At 53.2% G+C, this 21,566-nt stretch overlaps 1 protein-coding gene across 11 annotated transcripts in view; it reads right to left on the bottom strand.

The window, feature by feature from the left end:
• Pcbp3 (poly(rC) binding protein 3) overlaps nucleotides 1–21,566 on the bottom strand; it is a 230,443-nt gene that overhangs the window by 31,905 nt on the left and 176,972 nt on the right. For 10 of the 11 annotated variants that reach the window (XM_047564155.1, XM_047564153.1, XM_047564157.1 and 7 more), the window contains 4 exons: nucleotides 6,561–6,715; nucleotides 4,521–4,544; nucleotides 3,600–3,632; nucleotides 3,110–3,226 (listed from right to left, as the gene is read on the bottom strand). In XM_047564155.1, coding sequence (XP_047420111.1) covers nucleotides 3,110–3,226; nucleotides 3,600–3,632; nucleotides 4,521–4,544; nucleotides 6,561–6,715 — 329 coding nt within the window. Of the gene's footprint in view, nucleotides 1–3,109; nucleotides 3,227–3,599; nucleotides 3,633–4,520; nucleotides 4,545–6,560; nucleotides 6,716–8,740; nucleotides 9,341–21,566 lie in introns of those variants that run through there. The other variant, XM_047564162.1, reaches the window with a different exon arrangement.

The following is a 21,566-nucleotide window of genomic DNA, read 5'->3' as shown; positions in this document are numbered from 1 at the left end:
AGGGTGTTGCATGGAACTGTGAGAGTAAAACTGAAGTTGAAATGAAGACCCCAGGAAGTTATAGACCCAGGAACATGGAACACATTGCTGAGGGAAGCTGCAGGCAGGAAGCAGAGCCAGCCCAAGAGAGAGGCTATGTGGGCTGCAACCAGGAAAGCTGAGGGGCAGGCTTGCCTAAGTCCTTGGTGGCCCACATCCCACCAGACTGTGCCTAGGATGCCAGCCCTAGAGCTATAGGACTTAATGTTTGCCCTGCTAGGTTTTGGTCTTGCTTTGGCCCAATAATTCCTTATTATTTTCCTATTCCTTCATTTTGGAAAGTGAACGTTCACCCTGTGCCATCACATCTCGGACACACATAACTGGTTTCGATTTTTATAGTGGATCACAACTAAGAGTTTGCCTTGAGTCTCAGAGGAGACTCTAGACTTGGACTTTTTTTAGCAGTGGAGGAACAGTTAAGGGTTGGGGGACACTTGGAGATAGACCAAATGCATTTTCAAATGTGAGATGAACATAAGTCTTTGAGGGTCAGGTGTGGAATCCTATAGTTTGCCTCTGGAATGTCACCCAAAGGCTTGATTCCCAACTTAGTGCTATCGGGAGCCAGTGGAAATGAGAAGAGGTGGGGTCTACTGGGAGGTTTTAGGTCACTGTGGATTTGCCTTTGAGGAAATTGTTGGACCCCATTCTCTTTCTCTTCTTGTTTTTGGGTCCTAGGCATGAGGTGAACTGTTTGGCCATGACATGTGCTGCCCACACCCCACCAGAGGCCTAAAAGCAATGGTTCTGCCCAATCCTGGACCCTCTAAAACGAGCCAAACTAAGCATTTTCTCTTTATAAGCTGACATCTCAGGTACTTGTCACAGTGTGGGGAAACTAAGCAACACATCACTCCTCCTCTTCCAGCAGGCCCCTGGCCACTGTCCTTCACAATGGCTCTAGTCTCTTTTCTTTTCACTTTATGATAACTGTTAGGCTAAAACATACTCCTCTCATGTCCTTCTTAGATCATGCCACACCCCACCACTGTCTTCTATCTTACTGTCTACCCACTGTGCCACAGGTCACCAGAGCCCCAGGATAATAATAAAAGTAACGGTTGTCTGATAATTGTAGTTTTGTTGATTGAGATACTGGAGTACTATGGCTGATGGTGTTTCCACTTGCACAAACATGGATGACTGGCCCTACACAAGTCAACTTGTGACTTTGCTAGTTTCCCTACCTCCTAGGGATACACAGCTATTGATCAGTGAGAAAATCTATTGGTTAGTCTAAATTTGATTAACAACCTTCCCAGGGCAATGGAAGAGACTACTGCAGATCTGTGTTCTGCAGCCAACAGAGGCCTCGGTTCAGCCCCTGTCCTGAGCAAGAATTCTTTCCTGGCCTCCAGGTGCCTCTGCCAGCACTGCTGCCTTTGGAACCAGGAACTATCAGGTCCTGTTAGTCTTAGACTGGCAGCTCTTGCACTGCAGAAAGAGGGTTCTGAGGCCTCTCTGCACAGAGACCTCAATCCTACAAATTGCCATGGGTGGGAATTCTGATTCAGATTTGTGTCTCAAAACAATGCCACCTTGATCACTCAGGAGCTCTCCTGGAGGAATCATGACTTGCTGCTCAGTGCATAGCCAGAGCAAAGCTCCCTGGGGGCAATCACACAGAGAAAGACTGCCAGACCCATTGCTGGCTCTGGAGACATGACTGAGGACATACTGTGCCTGGTGGGAGGACAGACCAACCACCTGCTGGCACCCTTTTGCTGGCTGGTCATGGTAGCATCTGTACCACGGCTCACACTTGCGTGAGCATCAGGACACGTGCCACACATCACCTAAGGATAAAAACCATTGGCTCACCAAGTCTGTGGCCTGGGCACAGGAGCACATGGACCCAAGGCACCTTTCAGGGACACACTGTGTTTACTTCTGTCACAGTGGTCGTGGCCTTCTTTCTATCCAGAGTCCCACGTGTGTCAGTGCAGCTCTTCTCATCAGAGGACAGCTGAGACCGCACAGCAGCCAAAGGTCATGATGCTCTGGCAGCACAGGTGAGCACAAACAAGCCTGGACTCCCAGGCAAGAGTGACCAGAAGAGGAAACTGAGACACTGGCTATGCACAGTGGGGCAGCTAGTCCACAGGTGGCAAGAGGGCACTGGCCCACACCTCTGCAGAAGTCTGCTCAGGGAGCTGGAGCACAGCTTCTGCCATTTTGGCCCAGAATGGTTAGGACCTAGTTGGTGGCCACAGCTTCCCACCTCCCACTCAGGACCAGCCAGAGAAGGCAGATCTGCCCCCTAAGTCCTCACGTGGGGAGCCTGATGGTTGGAAGCCACTTCCAGCTCACCAGGCCCACAGCTGCCACCAGGGCACACCCAGGACCCACCCTAAGTCCACTGTGCAGCGTTCCCCTGCCCTGCCTGCCTGTGACAAGTGACAGTGGCCAACCCCTTGCCATAGCCACTTCCATGTACACTGCTGCCTGTTTTCATTAAGAGGGATTTTTGTTTATTTCCACAAAGTCTGCCTCATTATTTGGCCACCCCTCGTTTTTGACAGAGAAGTTTACTCCTGGCTCAATCCCCTCTTTGGATCAAGACACTAAGTGGAAACATACGGACACTAAGCTCTAACTCACTGACAGGTGCACACAGTGCCACGCACACAGATGAGTGCACTTCTACCAGCAGGCGAGCACACACCCATGTCTCCAGCTCTGTCTGTCCACGTTTGACCCCAGCTACACCAACTCTCCTGCGAGGCTGGCTGTGATGGTGGGGTGGCAGGACCAGGGCCATGCCAGTGGGGCCTAACCTGAGGGTGGGCAGCAGCCATGTACCCTGGAGGGAGGTATGGAGTTCTAGGTCAGGGGCAGGGTCTGAGGAATGTGAATGAGGTGGACTTCTCCAGTGTGCATGTGCTGGGAGTGGTTGGCTTCAGGAGAAGGGAGGGATGCTGGCCCCTCACTAGGTGGACAAGAGCTGGGGAGAATTCCTGGGAGGCAGAGGAGGGGAGAGGAGGATGTGCTAGGTGGTCTGGGCCATGCCCTTGTCCAGGCCCCTGTGCCCTGAGACCTAGTGAGGACTCCAACAGGTGCACCTCACCTCCTCAAACTTGTAGGCAATCATGGCAAAGGCCTTGAAGATGGCGTCCGTTGGGCCTGTGATGGTCACGATCCTCTCTGGGCAGTTTCCCTCTGAGATGTTGATCCTGGCGCCACTCTAGGGCAAGGGTAGAGTAAGGGCCACGGTAGTTGAAAGCCACGGGGGCCACGCCATCCTGGACTCGCCAGGCCCTGGCTGGCCCAGTGCCTGGCCCTGAGCTGTGCGATTCTTTCCGCCAGTCTCCGTCAGTGTGAAATTTTAGTTAACAAAAGGAATCTGAGCAATCCCTGAGGGGCCCGTGCCCCACATCAAACCTTTTGAATGCTGCCTGTCAGGGGAACAGTGGCCCTCCTCACCCTGGGCAAGACGTTCCATCCCAGTGCACATGGGTGGGACACGCAGGCCCAGCAGGAACAAGGTGGCACCCAGGCCCTCCCACCTTGGCATCCCAGCTGGGGTGCAGGGCGCCACCAGAGCAGGTCACACTCACCTCCTCACGCATCTTCTTCACCGTTTCCCCCTTCTGGAATGGAGATTCAGACAACAAGGAAAGGTGTCACCGGCAGCTGTGTGTGGGGCACACGGCCTGGTGTGTCCCTGGTCCTGGTAGCTGCCTCTGCTCTGTGGGGTCCTGAGGGCAGCACCAATAGCACAGCAGGGCCAGTGGAGGGCTGCCTGCCTCCAGCCTGTCCTGTGCTGGGCCAGACCTCCCCTCATCTTGCGGGCGTCCTCACCCCAGGTATGGGAGAGTGAGTGTGCTCCCTCAGTGGCCCTGAGACTGTGGTGTCAGCAGGGTGGCACCATCTTCCATGAGTGGTGACTCCCTGGGAAGCCCTCTCCAAAACCACAGGTGAGCAAGCCGGACCATGGGCCATCGGAGGCCCCCTGTGGGACAGAGGCAGTGGAGAGAAGGAACATGGGGACCAGAGGCGGCCGGGCAGGGCAGTGCTCCTCAACCTCTCCTTCACGAGCAGCAGGCGTCCACAACGGCCCCCTCCCTGTGGGACTGCTGCGATTTTAAGATGGAAATACAAGGAGGGTTCACCACCTTCTGGAGAATGCAAGCAAAAATGGCTCTTTCTGGGGTCACACACTCTGGAGATGGGCTGGCTGCCAAGGCAGCAGGTGGTGGGGCTGCCAGAGTCGCCATCTGGGCCTTGCCAGGGCCAAGGGAGAGTGCCTCCCCCTGGGCTTCACCAGGGACGGGCCTCACAGTGGAGTAACTTGAGGCTGGGAGGTGGCGCAAACAGGCGGGAAGGCAGCGCTCCGCGGATCCCGACTTCCCCAGCACAGTGCCCAACGCCTGCTGGGGCTGTGCGGCTGCTGGAGCCGACCAGCACCAGGGGCTGCCACTGTCCTCACTGTGCCCTGACAGAGACCCCGAGAGATGCAGAGTTCATTCACCAATTACCTTCCCAATGATGCTTCCAACTTCCTGTAGGAAAAGAAAATCACAGAAAGATTATGTCATAGAGCAGAAGAGGACAATACTGGGGCAGATGCTGCAGAATCCATCTGCCCTCCTGACAAGAGATTTATGTATGTATTTGTTTGTTTGTTTGTTTGTTTTTGTGGTGCTGGGGGATGGAACCAGGCAAGCCTTTACCACTGAGCCACACTCCCAACCCACAAGGGGGTCCACCTGACTGAGGCAGGAGCTGCCCTAAACTTGACCGAGTGTCCAGAAGGAGGACACAGCCAGCTGCTCTTGATCAGTGTTTCAGGAGGCCACGCCTCCACTCAAGGCCTCAAGGAAATCCTGTGAGGAAGAGATGGACAATCAAACGCCCCAGACTTGTGACTTGAGGAGAATGTCGCACTGCTGCGTTAAAAGGTGTAATACTGAGCGAAGCGCTGGCACGCACTGTACGGGCACACGCTGTGGCTAGGCCGGTGCCAGTATCTCTCTGCAAGCAGGACAGTCCCAGAGAGATGTCCCTGTTGCATGTCACTTGAGACGGGGCCAGCCTGGCTTCTAGCCATGGAGAATGACTTCTTTCACACTCTGACCCACTTTCTTCACCGGAGCCAAGTCCTTAGCAATCCACACAGTGCTCCTGAGTCACAGGCAGGGTGTGTAAGCAGGGGCTGAAGGAGTGGGACCAGGGGCACTGGCATATCCTCCTGTCTGTCACAGCCCACTTCACCTTCCCCGAGAGGGCGTGGTGGCAGCTGTGGTGGCCGAAGGAAGTGATGTGCAGACAATCACAGCAGGGGAAGGCCAGGCAGGTCACTCTCCACCACAGAAACAGAGGTCTCAGCGTGCCCGTGCCTGCCTAGAGGGATGTGCTTTCTAGAAAGTGGGCTGTGCCAGCCCTGCCAATTCTGGAGCCCAGTCCTGTGCCACCTGCCTTCCTGGGAGGCCTGTACAGATAAGGGGAGCTGGCTTTCTTGGGTACAGACCCAGGGGAACAGGCACCGCCATGAGCCTGTGCTGCTGGGCTGGAATTGGAGGTGTGGGACAGTGTGGAGAGAGAACGCAGAGCCAGGAGCTTGGAACTGTCTGTTTGCGGTCTCTGTGAAGGACCCCCAGTGGCCAGGAGCAAAGAGCACTCCTAGCCTCTAGGACACTCTTGTACCAGAGGAGTCTGTTTTCTTGAGACAGGGCTGATTTGAGGATGGGGGCCAGGAAAGGAGAAGATGAGCCAGGAACGGAGACAGTGCTGCAGAAATTGCAGGGACTCCACAGAGGCCTCAGGAGTCTGCCCGTCAGGATCCCTACCACCTCACAGTGAGTGTGGCGGTCATGGGGAGAAGTCACCCACTGGATAGGGCAGAGAGCCTGAGCCCACGTGGGCCAGGGCTGAATGAGCGAGTGGAAGGTCTGGTGACAAACGAGAGTCCAGACAGCTGCGGAGGCCTTCCCAGCAGTGACTTCTAATCATGGAGGAGGGGCTGCTCCAGACACGGGAGCGGGGCAGCTGCCTCCCACCCAGGGGCACGAGGAATGGGATGTGGTGACATCTGGGCCACCGACCAGAAGGTCACTGTGAACTCCTGCCAATGGCAAGGAAACATCCAGTGAAGCCAGAGTGAGGGCCACTTCACGAAAATGCCAGACGGAGACTTGCACCAGCAAAGTCAAGGTGCAAGGGGACTGGAGAGAGCAATAGGCTGTGCTTCCATGCTGCCTGTGCCCCTTGCCATCAATGGCTGTGCCACACAGGCTACCTGGCCTGCAGGCTCTAGGCGGGGCACATCTGTGTGGATGCCCTGGCTCTGAGGGCTGTTCAGAAGAAGCCTGCCCCAGGGTACTCTGTGACAGGGCATTAGACTGCCAGGTAGTCTAGAATGGTTCCAGGAAAAGTGTGATGTACTCTATTTGTGATGGCTTTGTAAGTCTGAGATCACTTAGAATAAAAAAATAATAAATCATACAAGGCAAAGACCCCAGCGGTGGTGTGCCCCCTTTCTCTGACGCAACAAAGGGCAGTGCCTTGTGTCTCTGTACCTTTCCATGCATCAGCAGGCGGATTGTTAGGGTCACATTCAGGCCACCTTCAGAGACCTTGGACTCCATCTTTCTCCCAAAATGTGGCTGGGGGTGATGGCTTAAGGTGCTGAGGGTGCTGTGAGGAAGGATGGATGGGGCCCAGACGGTGTCACCTGGAAAGAGAAGGCAAGATGCTGACCACTGGGCAGGTCTCCTGGCCTGCTGGGGCTCCAGTCTCCCGAGTGGGAGTGAACACACTGTTCTCACCTCCACTGGCTGACCAGGTTCACCTGGGGGGCCTAGGCTGCCTGGCAGTTTGGGCATGGGCCTCTGGGAAAGCCCACTGGGGCTAGTTCTGGCCCCCCTGACTAACCACATTATCTGGGCAGGTCACTGAAGTCTCTATGAAGAGGGTCAGAAGGCAGAGAGTGCAGAGGCCAGCCAGGAATGTCCTGGGAGAGCCTGCCTGGTACACTCAGCTCGGCCAGCTTGGCTCTCCGCCCACTTTCCCATCACATCAGGGAGCAGCTCCCGGATGGCCGCCTGCATCACCTCAAGCAGCCAGGAGGGCATGTGCCACCATCCCTGTGATCTCAGGTGCACAGTCCTTGACACTCATTCTCAAATATGAACCCAGTCTCTTGCCACTAACCTGCCAAACCACTGGCGTCTCCTGACCAAAGCCATCAGTAGGTGCTCTCCCTGTGAGCAGGTCTGCATTTATCACATGCTTTCTGTGGGCAATCATTCATGATTAGCCCACCAGGCTAGATGAAGGCTTTGCTTTACTATTTACGGACAAAGATGGATTACTGGTGGCAAGGTGGAAGTGCTCATGGGAAAGTGACATGATGACTTTGTGCTGCTGTGGGTGACTTGTGTCCCGGCCTTTCCACTGAGCTGCTGGCAATTCCAGAGCAGCCAGCACTGGTCCCCATAGGCCATCGTGCCATCCCCTTCTAGGGGGCACCCAGCACAAGGACAGCACTACCCAGTCACGCCCCAGAGAGGATTGAAGAAGCAAGAGCTTGGGGGAGCAGCGAGGAGGAGGGAGTGGGGTCCTGCAAGGATTCTAGAAGCTAGAGGGCAAGAGATGCCCATGCCCAGGAGATGTTCTGGAACTGCCGATGTGGAGGTGGGGTGGAGGCAGCTCAGGAGACCCGGACTCTGACCGCGGCTGAGGGAATCCTGAGGCAGGGCAGGACGGGGGAGCCCTCTGCAAGGGCGTCACACATCCTCCAGCAGCTTGAGGTGCATGAACGTGGCATGGGGCACAGTGTGGGGCTGTGGGGGTCACCAAGGGGAGAGAAAATGGGACATGGGTATGTGTGGCTTCCACAGGACCTGGAGGATAGTCAGGCAGGTGGCAGCAGTGACAGGTGCTGACAGCAAAGAGTAGCTTATTAGATGTAGGGGCTTCTGGTTTGTGGGTGTGTGCAGTGCTGGGGGCTCTGGGCCAGGCCCCTTGGGGCCTAGAATGGGGCATTTAGGGTACCATGGGCAGAGGTGACGGGCCTCCAGGCTCCCTGCCCATCTGCCCAGGTGTGCACAGAGAAAAGGGAAGAGGCACAGAGAAAAGAGAAAAGGCTGGGAAGGCGAAGGGTGAGGCTGTGGTTCCCTGGGATCAGCCAAGCGCCACGCTGAGAGTGCCTCACACACAGCGGCACACCCAGACCTTCACCAGAGGAAAGCATCGCCCCACAGAAATGACGGCCTAAGCAGATCCTCCAGGGACAAAACCCCACGAAGCCCATGACGGAGCTGCTGAACTGAGAGATGAGCACACATAGCAGAGACTGGGGGCTACGAGTTGGGGTGAAAAATATTTCTGCTAAAAAATACACCAGAAGGAAAACATAAAAACAAAGTGCAGACACAGCTCATCCATCCCGTGTGGGGTGCGTGAGGGAGGTCTGCAAAAAGCAGAGGCCAGCGATGCCTAGACAGCATTGAATGATCCTTCCACATTAGTGCTCTCTGTCCTTGCTGTCCTCGGGGTCGCTTGCTGCTCTCTACATTAAGACCAAAAGTCACTAGGCACCTAGGAGCCAAACAAATAGCCTCCTGTGGTTGCTGCTGCCCTGTGGGAGACAGAGAGGGGAGAGCTCTGCTGGCCAGGGCAAGTGTGTGGTCCCTGCAGTGCTCCAGGCACAGGCAGGACACTCAGGAGGAAGGGTGTTGGAGGGAGAGAGGCGCACCTTGCTCAAACGCATAACCACGCGTGTCCAGAGACCCCCAGTCAAGCCTGGCAAATCAGATCTGCATTCCTGCTGAGGCCAATTCTTCAGGACCAAAGAACACATCGTGCTGTGGCCAGTCCGGGGCTTTGTACTTCCTCTTTAATTAAAGGCATCTCCTTCCACCACAGGGACAGCAGGGCCCTGCGGCGTCTGTTACATAAATGTTTCCAGCCCAGGGAGGAGAAAGTGGGTCAGCGCCTGCCCTGGGTGCTTCCGGCTCCAGGCTGTCAGCAGGGATCTGTCACACAGGCCAGCGCCTTTCCTCATCCGTGGGCAAGAGGGAGCCAGCACAGAGGCTCTGTACACCATGGGAATGAGGAGCTTTCCTGTGCAGAGGGGAGGCTGCCTGGGACTCAGGACTTGGTCCTGAGGAACACCCTTGCTCCTACTGCAGCTCGGGGAGCCACAGACCTCTCTGCAGGCATGGGGTGAACAAGCCCTGGCCCGTCTGCAGCTGGATCTGTTCATTCGTGTGACCCGAGGGTGTCCCAGGCCTTGCTCCCCGCAGCCCACACTGAGCCATCCACCCAGAGCTTTGTGGGCTACTAGGGAATAAAGGCCAAAGTGGTTCCAAAAGGAACTCGGTATGAAGCAAGGGTCCACTGCTCTGCTTGGTCTCCTGGAACCTCAACGGACAGGCAGCTCCCTCTTGGGACTCTCTCCCCTGCAGGACTTCTAGAGGCCTCTCCTTCTGTTCTCTTCAGTGCCTGGGATTGAATGTGTTTCTTTGGTGGGGTGTGGATATTGGGGATTCAACTCAGGGATGCTTAACCACTGATCCACATTCCCCAGCCCTTTTTATTTATTTTTTATTTTGAGACATGGTCTCATTAAGTTGTTGAGGGTCTTGGTAAATTGCTGAGGCTAGCTTTACACTTGGTGATCCTCCTGCTTCAGCCTCCTGGGCTGCTGGGATTACAGGCATGTGCCACCATTCCTGGATTGAATATGTTTTTAATTCACTTTACAGGAGGTAGAGGAGGACCCGGCATAGTCTGGGTCTCCTGTAGTCCTCCCACCCACACTCAGTCTGTGGCATAAATGCCACTTTGTCCAGATACTGCCTTCAGATGTATCTCAGCCTGGCACACACCTAGGCCAGCTGCATGGACTTCCAACAGGCACTGCACTTGATATGTGAAGGCACAGAACTCCGGAAGCCTTCTGGCCTTTCCAGGCCGTCCACCCACCCATCTGTTTTAGCACTGCCCACAGCTGCTCAGGCCCCACAACGGTCCCTGTCACCATCCCCACCTTCGTCGGCAACTCCCAGTGCCTCTGACAGACACACTGACCCCTGGCTGCCCGTTCTTTCAGGGTCAAGCCACGTCCACATCCCTGACTCAGGCCACAGAGCCTGAGGGTGAGGGCCTCCCTCATCCTTCCAGCCTTCTCCCCAGAGACTGTACATGGGGCCTCTGCACCTCACCTGCTGACCTCAGAAGCTGGAAGCCCTTCCTTCTACAGCCCAGTCCCGGGACCCTCACCTCTCCTGGGCCCAGGGACTGCCCTGTCAGTGCCCACAACAGTCCTGAAGCACCTCACTGGTTGGAGACAGCCCTGGCCCTTCTGTGGGGACAGCCACTAACAAGGAGAGAGGTGACAGCAAGCATGGTGACAGTGCCACCAAGAAACGTAAAGGCAGAGAAAAGAGGAGACTATATTTAAGAGGCTGAGCAAACCCTGAACAGGAAAGACCAAAGAAATCCACACAGACTCATGTCATGGTTAAACGTCTAAAAACCAGAGACAAGACAGACTTGGCAGCAGGAAGTGGGGACAACAGAAGGCAGAGACCCCTTTCCAGTAGCCACAGGGGCAGGAAGAGCCCCCAGAAGCTCTCAGGTGCTGCCCTGCATATCCAGGAGAGAAGGGCACTCTAGGATGAAGGGCAGGATGCCCCTGGGAGCACTGCTGGTGGAGGGAGGTGCAACGCGGAGAGGGAAGGAAAAGAACACAGTTGGCAAAAAAAGGTAAGTGCAAAAGGCCTCCACTTTCCTGCTGAGTCTTTAAACGATGGTCAGCGGCTGGAGCGGAGACTACTGTACTGTCTGAGCTGAATGGTCTGCTTAGGAAACACATGAGACAACTGTGAACAGGGCAGGGCGAAGAATTTTAAAGGGGTAAGGTTCCGATTCTTCCCACAAACTGGTACAATACCAACAGTGGTCTACCTGGTAAGTCCTACAGGTGGCAGGGTACAGGCAGACCCAGACACTGGAGCAACATTAGAACACGCACACACATGAACGCATGGACCCAAAAGACCACTGGGCACACCTAACAACACTATCAAATGCATCAAAAAGACACTGAGTGGCCCACAGGAAGGCAGAGGAAAAACCTAAAACCAAAGGAACAAAAAACAACAGAGAAAACAACAAAAATGAATTGGTAGGCATAAGCCTTCACATCTCAGTAGCTACTTCCAATACAAATGGTCTCACTGAAAACAAAGTGGACTAAAAACACAGCACTCCTAGGCCACCTATGAGAAGCTCATCGTGCCAACCAAGAACACACTACGGGGCACCACCACCTCTTCAGTAAGGGGCTAGGAAACCAGCCATTCAGCTGCAGGACAAGAAAACTGCAGGCTCATCTCACACCAGATACGAAGAACAATGTCAAAATTGGATTGGACTTAAATTTAAGACCTGAAACTGTAAAACTACTAGAAGAAAATATAGGGGAGAAGCTTCATGACCCTGGGATGGGCAATAACTGTTTGAGACATGACCCCAAAAGCCCAGCAACAAAAGCAAAAATAGACAAATGTGATGAGATCAAAATAAAATCTGCACAGCAAAGGAAATATTCAGTAGAATGAAGAGATAATCTGCAGAGTGGGAGAAAATATCTGCAAACCAAACCTCTGATAATTGTCTAATACCCAAAATAGGCAAGGAACACAGACAACTCAATAGCAAGAAAATCAGTAATTCTATTGGAACAAAAATGGGCAAAGGACTTGAGACATTCCACAACAGAAGACAAATACCCAACAGGGTGGGTGCAGGAAAAAATGTTCAACAACACTAATCATCAGGGAGGGGCCAATTAAAATCACAATGAGATGTCTCCTCGTAGTTAAAACAGTTATTATCAAAAGCCTTAGACAGGAGAGCCTGTCCTGTGGACAACAGAATGAGCCTGGGACGTGGTACTCAGTGAAACAAGCCTGGCACATAGAGATGCACACAGCACAAACCCACTTACATGTGGAATCTGGAAAAGCTGAACCCACAGGAGCAGTGTGGAGGGTGGTTGTGAGATGAGGGGTGGGGCGTGGGGAATTTGGAGGTGCTGGTTAAAGAGTACAAGGTTTCAGATGAACAGAAGGAATACGTGCTGAAGGCCCACTGTACAGTACTGTCTGACAGTGCACAAAAATGTATCACATTCTTGAATATTGCTAAGTGCAGATAGTGTCTTCACCACCAAAAAATGGGAAGTAGAGGTGATGGCTACATTAGTCAGTCAGTCCTGCTCAATCATTTCATACACGTACACCACACATTAATAAGTGGAGTTTAGTGACATGAAAGAATGACACATGATCATTCTCCACACCACTGGGCTGATGCAGGACTTGGAAGAGAATCAGTGCAAATCATCACATGAAGGGACTGAAGAGGAAGTCACATGGCCATCAGCACAGGCAGGAAAGCATGCAGCACATCCAGCACCCTTCGTGATGACGAAAAGCAGGGACAGAGGCCACTTCCCCAACTTGACAAGGCACCTGCAAAAGGCCCAGGCGATGCTGGCTCTGGAACGCGTGGCAGAGGTGTGTGCTGCCTGACGTCCCGTGAACTCACAGCACCTGAAGTCACACCATGCCACTCCTGTGCAGGAACCCTAGGTACCCTCCCACTGTGGTGCAGTTCAATCCAGGGCAGAGGCCCTGTCCCCAAGGTCTCATTTGCCACTGTCTCCTGGTCCCCCCACCCCCATCCCCAGCTCCTTTCTAGGAACAGGCTGAGTTCTTCCACCTATTTCTCAGGGACTTCTGCAGGAGGCCAATCCCTGTGCCCCCATCTCATCTGGCCTGTCCCCCCCCCACAGCCCTGGCCCTACTGTGGTCAGTTTGAGTGCCCTGACACTGTGTGGGCAGAGGCCATGGTGGTCTTTGCTGTCTGTGTTCTGTTGCTATAACAAGATACCTGAGCTGACACTTTATAAAGAGGATTATCTGAATCACGATTTTGTGACTGGAGTTCCAAACAGTTACCCCTGGCTGGGTGCAGAAGGAGCCAAGAGCATGGATGGCGTCAGTTCATAACCTGCTGTTGCAAGAACTCTTAGAAGAATAACATCAATCCCTTCCAAGGGTGGAGCCCTGTGAACTAACTGCCTTGCCCCAGGCCCCACCTCTAGGGAGCCCCTCAGCACCACCTGCTGCAAATAGGCTTCCAGCACATGGACCACTGGAAGACATACCACCTCTGAACCACAGCACTCACCACTGAGCCCCACTTCCCAGCACCATTCCTGGCCCACAGCATCATTGCACCTTGAAGGATTAGACAAATGTGTACCATGAGTACTGAGGCCAACTGAGTTTCCGTGGCCTCGTGAACGTTCCAAAATCAGAAGTGAGTGATCTCCACACTTGATACTCATGCATCCCTGAGGATTCAGCCAACTGCAGATTGAAAATATCCCCTCAAATTCTAGACGTTCCAAAAAGCAGTACTTGAATTTGCCACATGCTAAGCAGCAGCATGCCTTCTGGGCCTACCCTCTTGCCCGTCCTGGTCTCCAGTACACACCTAAGTGTTGTTCTCTTCATGTGTTCTGCATGTGCTGTGTGCCTGGGCCTGTGATGGCTGGATCTGGCCTGATCAGGTACACACTCTTTCCTCACCATTATTCTCTAACTGATATGGTTTAACAACTGTTCACTTACCATTAACACTGTATTAGGTACTGTCAGTAATCTAGAGATGACTATCTATACGGATGTGCTTCAGTTACATGCAAAGGTATCAGGACACAGCACTGAGGATTCTGGTACCTATGAGGGACCTGAGCCAATCCCTTCAGACTGTATTTCTACTCCCCCAAGTCCATCTGTTTGTATCTTCGCGTAGTTCCTGAGGGTCACAATGGAGGAGGCACAGAAGTGCAGCATGGGGCTCCATGGGGAGAATCATGGCTGCTGGCAGGGGCAGGCATGTGTGCCCCAAGTGCAGTTCCAGTGGAGGCCCAGGGACATCCCAGCAGGGCATCTTGGGAACGGTCCCAATGACACTTCTCTGAGGCTCATCCTGCATACAAGCCCACTGTACCCAGAGAAAGCACACTCTTGAAAGGACCTATATCCTTAAGGCCAACAAGAAGGATGAGGAAAAATCACCTTGAAAACAGAACCTAGCCCCACACCATAAACAAAACCAGCAGCCAGGACCTGCTGTGACCGGCAAGTTCTTAAAACAGGACTGCCTTCTTTGTCCTCTGGGGAGCTGCTTGGGTTTGAAAGGCTTGGTTCTGTCTGGTCTCACTTTTTTCTGGTCCTCTTCTATCATTTCTTCCCTTCTGCCTGATTTTCCTTTTCTTTCAAGGTTTTCAGGTGGAAGGGATTGTGACCTTTCCTCTTAGCTGATGTGACATTTCATGCTGCCAGTTTCTCTAGAGCCCTGACTTAACTTGTATCCTATGAAATTTTGATTTTTTTCATTTTCTTTAGTCCAAAGTATTTTCTAATTTCCTTGATACCTCTCTGACCAGAGCATTCATAGAGGTGTGTTTTGATTTTTAAGTATTTGTAAAATTTCCAATTATCTTTGGTTAATGATTTATAGTTTAATTAAACTATACTTTGCATGATTTCAATTATTTAAATTTGGCTACTTTTTCTTTTCCACAGAGTGTGGTCCATCTTGGTGAGTGTCCACATGTGAACAGCAGCCATGCGTGCTGGGGTCAGGCCAGGTCTTTGAGGCCCTGTTGGGTCTTCCCGCTTCCTGCATCAGCTTGGGTCAGAGCCCATCTGCCTCTGTGTCATCTGGCCTGGGCCCTGTTCTGTTGCTGAGTTCCCACAACGCATTCCCTATTTTAGCTGTTAAATTTTTCAGTTCTAAAAGCTCCGTTTATTCTTTTCACACCTGGTATTTCCTACTAAGATGTCCTATCTTCCATTCATTTCAAAAAGGAAATCTACTTCCTGGGACATGGTCACACAAACTGCTTTCAAGTTCTGGTCACCCCAACATAGGGGCCATCCTGGGCTGACATCAGTTGACCATCTTCCCTTGCACAAGGTTGAAATTCTTGGTTCTTCATGTCAAGTGTGGCTGTTCCCTGGACACTGAACATTGTCACAAGACTGGAACCTCTGCTTAAATCTTGTGCAGAAGACATTTTTACTTTGCCCAGCACTGGTACCAGGTGGTCAGTCTCATGTCCTCCTGTGGGCTGTGGTTCCAATTTCTGGTTCTGAGAGCTTTAGCAGTGATCCTCGACTCTGTCCACATGTGTTGCCAGTGTCCACTGGGCTTGGGGGCCATCATCCCATGGCCCTCATGTCAGTGGCCTTGCTGTGCTATTTATGGTCAGTTCCATGATGCAGAGGTTGAGGCCATGCCTGTGAGCACACAGGATGTTGTGAGGTCCCTTCCTCAAGTCCTCCTCTACAAGGTACCCCCAGGGCTCCCATGGTCTCCTCGGGTCTTGCCTTTCCAGCCAAAAGTCAGGGCCTCACCTGCCTGGTCACTGCATCTGCATCCAGGGCTGGGAGGTGAGAGGACAGAGATACAAAGAGGCTTCCCTGGAAGCTCACCCCTCTGCTAGAGAGGAAGGTCCCTCTGTCTTTACATCTGCTGGTGGCCACTGCTCTCAGTGCCCCACCAGGTGTCTCCAGGCTGGATCCTTGGAGGTGGGGATGGAAGAAATGGAAACAAAAGCCAACTAGTGGGGCCTCCCCACTCTGCCTCCACAGGCTCCCTTTCCGGCTCCTGGGGCAGTAATGCAGCACTGCCCCAACCCAGTGGGCACTTCTGTGCTGCCAACGTCCAGGCTCTGACTTGCAGTCCAGCTCTGGCTCCTGCTCGGTAGGTCTGCTGCCACAGACTGGAGTCCTCGAGCGGCTCCTCTGCACACTCCATCCTAAAGGCCCAGGAGCAGTCAGCAGAGGGGCAAGGTGGTGTGTCCTCCATTTTGACCCAAACTAAACCCTCATTTAATTTTTATTTTGATTGAATTGGTAAAAGCTGCCTATAACCTGCACCATTGTGGTGAAATTAAAAAAAAAAAAAGTTGCCAATGCTTTTTAAAAGATGATTCAAACCAACAGCCGTCAGCAAACATACACTGTCATAAACAGAACTGCCGTGTAAGACAGCAGCTGCCACCAGGACAGCTCTTCTGTCCCTGTTCATTTGTGAGCAGTGTACAGCCTGAACCTGGTGGACAGCAGGCCTAGACTCCTGACCACCAGACAGGCAAACTCTGCACTCCATGCTGGTCAAAAATGGAAACTAGACACGTGGCTCCATCTGAAAAAATGTCTTGCGCTGGGCATATCCTGAGAGCACAGAAGAGGGAGGTGAACCGACACGTGCTAAAGCAGAAATGGTCCATGGGGGTCCAGATCTCGCAGCAGCAAGCACTCCTGCTGCATGTGCAGCGGGCAGCCACTTCCCGGAGTCCCCCCAACACAGGATCCTCTCTGGAGGGGAGCAGAGTGCCTCCAGCAGCACTGTCTGTGGCCATGTGGTGTGGTGAGTGCCCGTCAAGGCCGGCGGCTCTGGCCTGCCCCCATTAGCTGAGCCGTATCCAGGGCTGCAGCACAGGCCTCAGCTGTCTAGAAGGGGCACCGGGGCAGCGGGGGGTGAGCACAGACTTGATTTATCGTGTTTAACAGCTCAGTGCCCGCATCAGGCTGCATGAGGCCACAGCAGCAGAAACCGACAGGGCTGATTAGCAGTTGCATTCTCCTCGAGAGACTCACAGTGCACACGGTGTCCTTGGGGCCATCCAGGGGAGGGGAGATTTCTGCAGTTTAGTGGTCTTGCCAGTCACAGTTAGCATTAGAAAGACGTTCAAGGCTTACACAATCCTGAATCCAGCAAGCATTCCAAACAGCCTGCTCCCTTGTCACTCAAGTGTCAAGACAGACCAAAGGTGACAGGAGCAGGGACCAGCAACCTGACGGCCTCCCTCCTGCTCTAGAGGCCATGCACAGGGCCTGGTCTGCAACCTGTGGAGCTATTCTCTTTCTGGCAACATACCAGGCTCCCCACTGCTGGTACTGATAGTCCTGTGTCCTGCCTTGGGGAAAAGTGCTAAGGGGTCCAGCATGTACCCACATCAGCGTGTGCCTCATACAAACGTTCTGATTTTCAAAAGAGCCATTTCGAGAGTCATAACATCTTCTATGTGGGGGACAGAGCACCTCTCTGAGAGCTGAACTGAGTCCTGGCTCTGACACCACCTTGATTCAGAGCTGTGTCGCCACTCAGTTGGGGCAGTGGGAGTCTTGCCTGCCATCTGTGCCCTGTGCCCACATACAGCACTTTCTCTGAATGTGTCTCATCTCCCAGGATCCTCTGGATACAATGGGAGGCTGCCATAGCGGGGCCTTCCACTGACGCATGACAAAGGGTTCGTGGGACACTGTGGCCCACTCATCTCTTCAGACACTACATGCAGCCTGGATGGGCATGACAATCATCTGAAATGGCTCCCAGTTTGGTGAGGAAATCAGACTAGCTGACAATGCACACAACTGAAGATCAACAATGCATCCCTACCTGCTCAAACACACAAGCCATGGAGGCCAAAGTCCAGAAGTGACAGCTCAGAGTCCCACTCCCAAGAAGCAAAGAACAATTTCCTAAAGACTCGAGGTCCCTGAGAGAAAGAGAGGCTGGGATGAGCTAGCCCTTCCTATGTCCTGAGGGAACATCCAGGACACAAATTGCTCTGGCCTCATCTAGATGGGGAAGGCCAGACTTGCCACTGCTAGCAGAGGTGTCAAGACCAGAGCGGGGAGTGCAGGAGTGGGAGGTCTGGGCCCAGAGTACCCAGACAGCAGAGACAGAGGAACATGGCGCCCATGAGCTGTGCAACAGGAGAGCTCCATGCTTGCTGATCCATGGTTCATTCCACAGCAGGATACCAATACTGTGATGGTGCCACTTAAGGGACCCCTTAAGTGTGTGGCTGACCATAGAGAACGTGGCCCTGAGCCAGGGTACGGAGTGTGGAGGGGCAGCCCACACAGATGCTAGAGCCTTCCTGAGTCCTGGAGAGCTGGGGCTACTTGTGACTTCCAGCAGAGGCCCTGGGGCTGCTCTGAACTAGCTAGTTAGGGACTGATGCTGCAGTGAGGAGACCAACTGGCCGCCTTGGGGAAGGGAAGGAACTGAGATGGCAACTCACTCGCAAAGGTGTTAGGATGGCAGGGCTCCCCACTGTGGCCTGGGGTGTTTTGAGTGCTCCCCAAGTGCACCTGCAGGCTTCCTAGAACCTCTCATTTGGGGACCCACACATTCCAATGAGAGTCCGCATTCCCTGAATTTCTGGGCCCCACAGGGCCTCTCTAGAGTGTAGTGGACACAGTGAGAAGCCAGCAAGGAGAGTGACAATGCAGAGGACCTGGTAGCCTCACAAATCCAAAATGATCCTCAGACAACAGACAAGAGGGAGAATCTCAACAGGGTGATCATCTTACACATTTCCATAAAAGCAAGGCTTAGAAAGTAAAATTTTAAACAGATACCATTTACAAGAACATAAAAAATTCAGGATTGGGAGAAATCTAACAAAAGATGTGTAAAATCTCTCAGTAGAAAACTGAAAACACGATTGAGAGCAATTAAAGAAAGCCTGAAAATTAGAAGACAAATATTGTTCCTAGACCATATGCTCAGAATCTTAGGATATCACTTCTTCCAAACTGATCTACAGAGCCAATTCCACAGATAAGCTTATTTTAAAATGTACATGAAAAATTCATCATGCCAAAAATAGCCTGAGGAAAAGAACAAAGTGAGAGGGGTAGTCTGCTACTGATCTGCACGTAAAGCTACAGTAACTAGCCCGCGTGGGAGTGGGTGAGACCAGGGAGGCCCCTCCGGGGTTCCACTGGCCAGAAGCCAGTGCTCAACTAACCAGGAGGGTAAGTGGACAAGGAAGCCTGAATATCCTCAGTTCTACCCTCAGATCCATTCCAGGTGTGGCCATATATCGGAACGGGGTCGCACACGATGCAGCCTTTGGAAACAGCACAGGATGTAATAAACACAGTGGGGAAGATGGTAGATTTCCTGACACATGGGAAAGCACTAATTGTTAAGGAGAAGACAGAGATGATGAACCACATTACAGCTGCGACTTTCTGTGTCCACAGACACTATTAAGAGAGACAAACCACCTGCAGGGTGGGAGACGTCTGCAGCTCATCTGACTGTGGAGGGCTTCTGTCCAGGGAGCATTCCTGCGTTGCTCTGGAAGAGGATGAGCCTTGAACAGGCATGCCCCAGAAGGGGCCATCTCTATGGCCAATAAGCACAGATGCCCCTCGGAATCTATGGGTTCAGATTCAACCAACCATGGGGCTGAAATAACTTGTAAAAAAATAACTGCACTGTACTGAACATGTACCAGCTTCTTTCCTTCTCATTCTTCCCTAGACAACAAGTACTAACTACTTAGCACGTATATTGAATTAGGGTTTATAAGTCACCTGGAGATGACCTACAGCACACGGAAGAGGTGCACAGGTAAATGTGCAAATACTACGCCATGTTACATAAAGGACTTGAGCATCCATGCATTGCGGTTTCCAGAGGGGTCTGGAACCCATCCCCTGGCAGATGGGTAGTCAAGAGGCAGAAGCAGAGCGGGATCACAGTGGTACCACCACATGCCTACCAGAAAGACTGAAACAACACACCACCACACCACACAACACAAAATGTAGCAGGAAGTGCTGGAGAGCAGCAGAGAAAACTGGTTCACCCAGAAAAGACATTTGGAATGATGAAGGGGACCGTCAGCATCACCAGGACCTAGCACTCCAGGTTCTGATTAGAAATTCCAACTAATACTCTTAAGTCAAATGTGAACAAGTAGAATCAGCAATATACATAAGACCAAGAGCACACAGGACCTTGGTAGAGTCTGCACTCGGGGAGGACGGGTAATGCAGAATCGGGAATTCTGCTCACACACCTGTGCACTAAAGAAGAGCAGGAACCAAGCAAACAGGCATGAGTGATGGTAGCACCAGGGTGAGGTCACGTGTGCAGGGCACACGCCTCACCACAGTCCTGAGAGGAGGGCAACTGCAGGGCACTGGGGGAAGCGCCACAGCCACCCAGAGGGAAGAGGGCAGCAGCACCAGCTGCCCTCTCTGCACGTGCAGCTCCCACATGGATGCCAGAAAGGCACTTGATACCGTTCACAGCCTCACTGAAGCAATCAAGCCAAATCAGAGCAGAGGAAGCGCCCTGAGCCAGGCATAGATCAGTCATCAAAACACGAAAGCCCAGGCCCGCATGCTTCTTTCCAAGCCTGTGATGCTGACACCACTTCTCCTGGGGCTGGGTGGGGTAGGGCACAGAGTTCCAAATTCCTGCTCTTATCAAAACAAAGGGACAGGCATGAGAACAGGGGAGCCTTGTGGATAAAACACACAGGGGGTGATGTCCTGTTAGCATGAAAAGAAACGAAGGCCAAGGTTAGCCAGCAGAGCAGCAGGTTCTGAAGGAAGCAAAACCCAACCAGTTATGAAGTAGAGGGCTGTGGGCAGGTCCACACTGGCCTGCGTGGACACTGCACTGGGCCAGAGAACCTGCGCCCTGAGGAGTGACCTCGTCATTATCTAGGGACAGCCCAGAAGCACCCTGAGCAAGAAGTCTCGCGTCTGACAGGAAGGAACGCTCGCGTAACCCTGCGGCCTGTGTCTGCTCACTTGACAGTGTCGTGTCCCAGGGTTTGGGGGCTCTGCTCCAAGGCAACAGTCCCCCCCATCTCAATAGGAACTGTCCCCTTGGCAGGAGGTGCCACTGTCCTTCCTGGAGTACAGAAAAGTTTAAACAGCAGCTTCCAGAGGAACACAGGGCAGGAACACCATCTCCTCTGCTGACTCCTGGGATGAGCAGGAAGCCTGACCTGGGAAGTGCCATCCCTGGAAACTGCCCTGGGAAGGAGTCAGCCCCCGGCATGAGACCCTGACTCCTTCAGGGTGGAGTCCCTGTGCCTGACTGTGCCCCAAAAGGGCCAGAAAGGACTGAGGAAAAGCAGTCCTGCTCAGCGACCACCCACAGAGGTCCCTGCCCTGAGGCCCACCGAGGGAGTCTTCTCAGGGAAGGGCTCTGTATGCAGAAGGCACAAGGACCAGGCAAGTCTGGCAGGCCTCCCCAGCCTGGCCAGTTACAGGGTCACTCTCCTGGGAGCTGACGAGGCTGACGCTCCCCTTTCTTGGGTGACAAGTGCCTCAGGTGCCAGTGGTGCTTGTAAAGAGGGCTGACTTCTCTGTCCTAGAGAGGTTCCCGGTCAGCTCGGCCTTCAGGACAAGCACAGTGGGGATGGAGACCAAAGGACACTGCCGACAGACTGCCGACTGCATGGCAGAGGGGGAGGAAGGGCACAGGCAACAAGTGACTTGCCCACAGTCACATGACAGGTACAGGCAGAGGACAGCAGGGTGCAGACATGCTGGCAGCCGGGGCAGGCTGGTCAAGCCGCGTCAGCCCTGCTGTGTTCAGCAGGGCCTCAACACCCAGGCCAGAGGCTTCATGCCATGGCAGCTCCCAGCTGGGGCTGTGCCTCA

Source organism: Sciurus carolinensis, chromosome 9 (assembly GCF_902686445.1).
Source record: "Sciurus carolinensis chromosome 9, mSciCar1.2, whole genome shotgun sequence".
Classification (NCBI taxonomy): Eukaryota; Metazoa; Chordata; class Mammalia; order Rodentia; family Sciuridae; genus Sciurus; species Sciurus carolinensis.
This window is presented reverse-complemented; position numbering and strand designations above follow the sequence as displayed.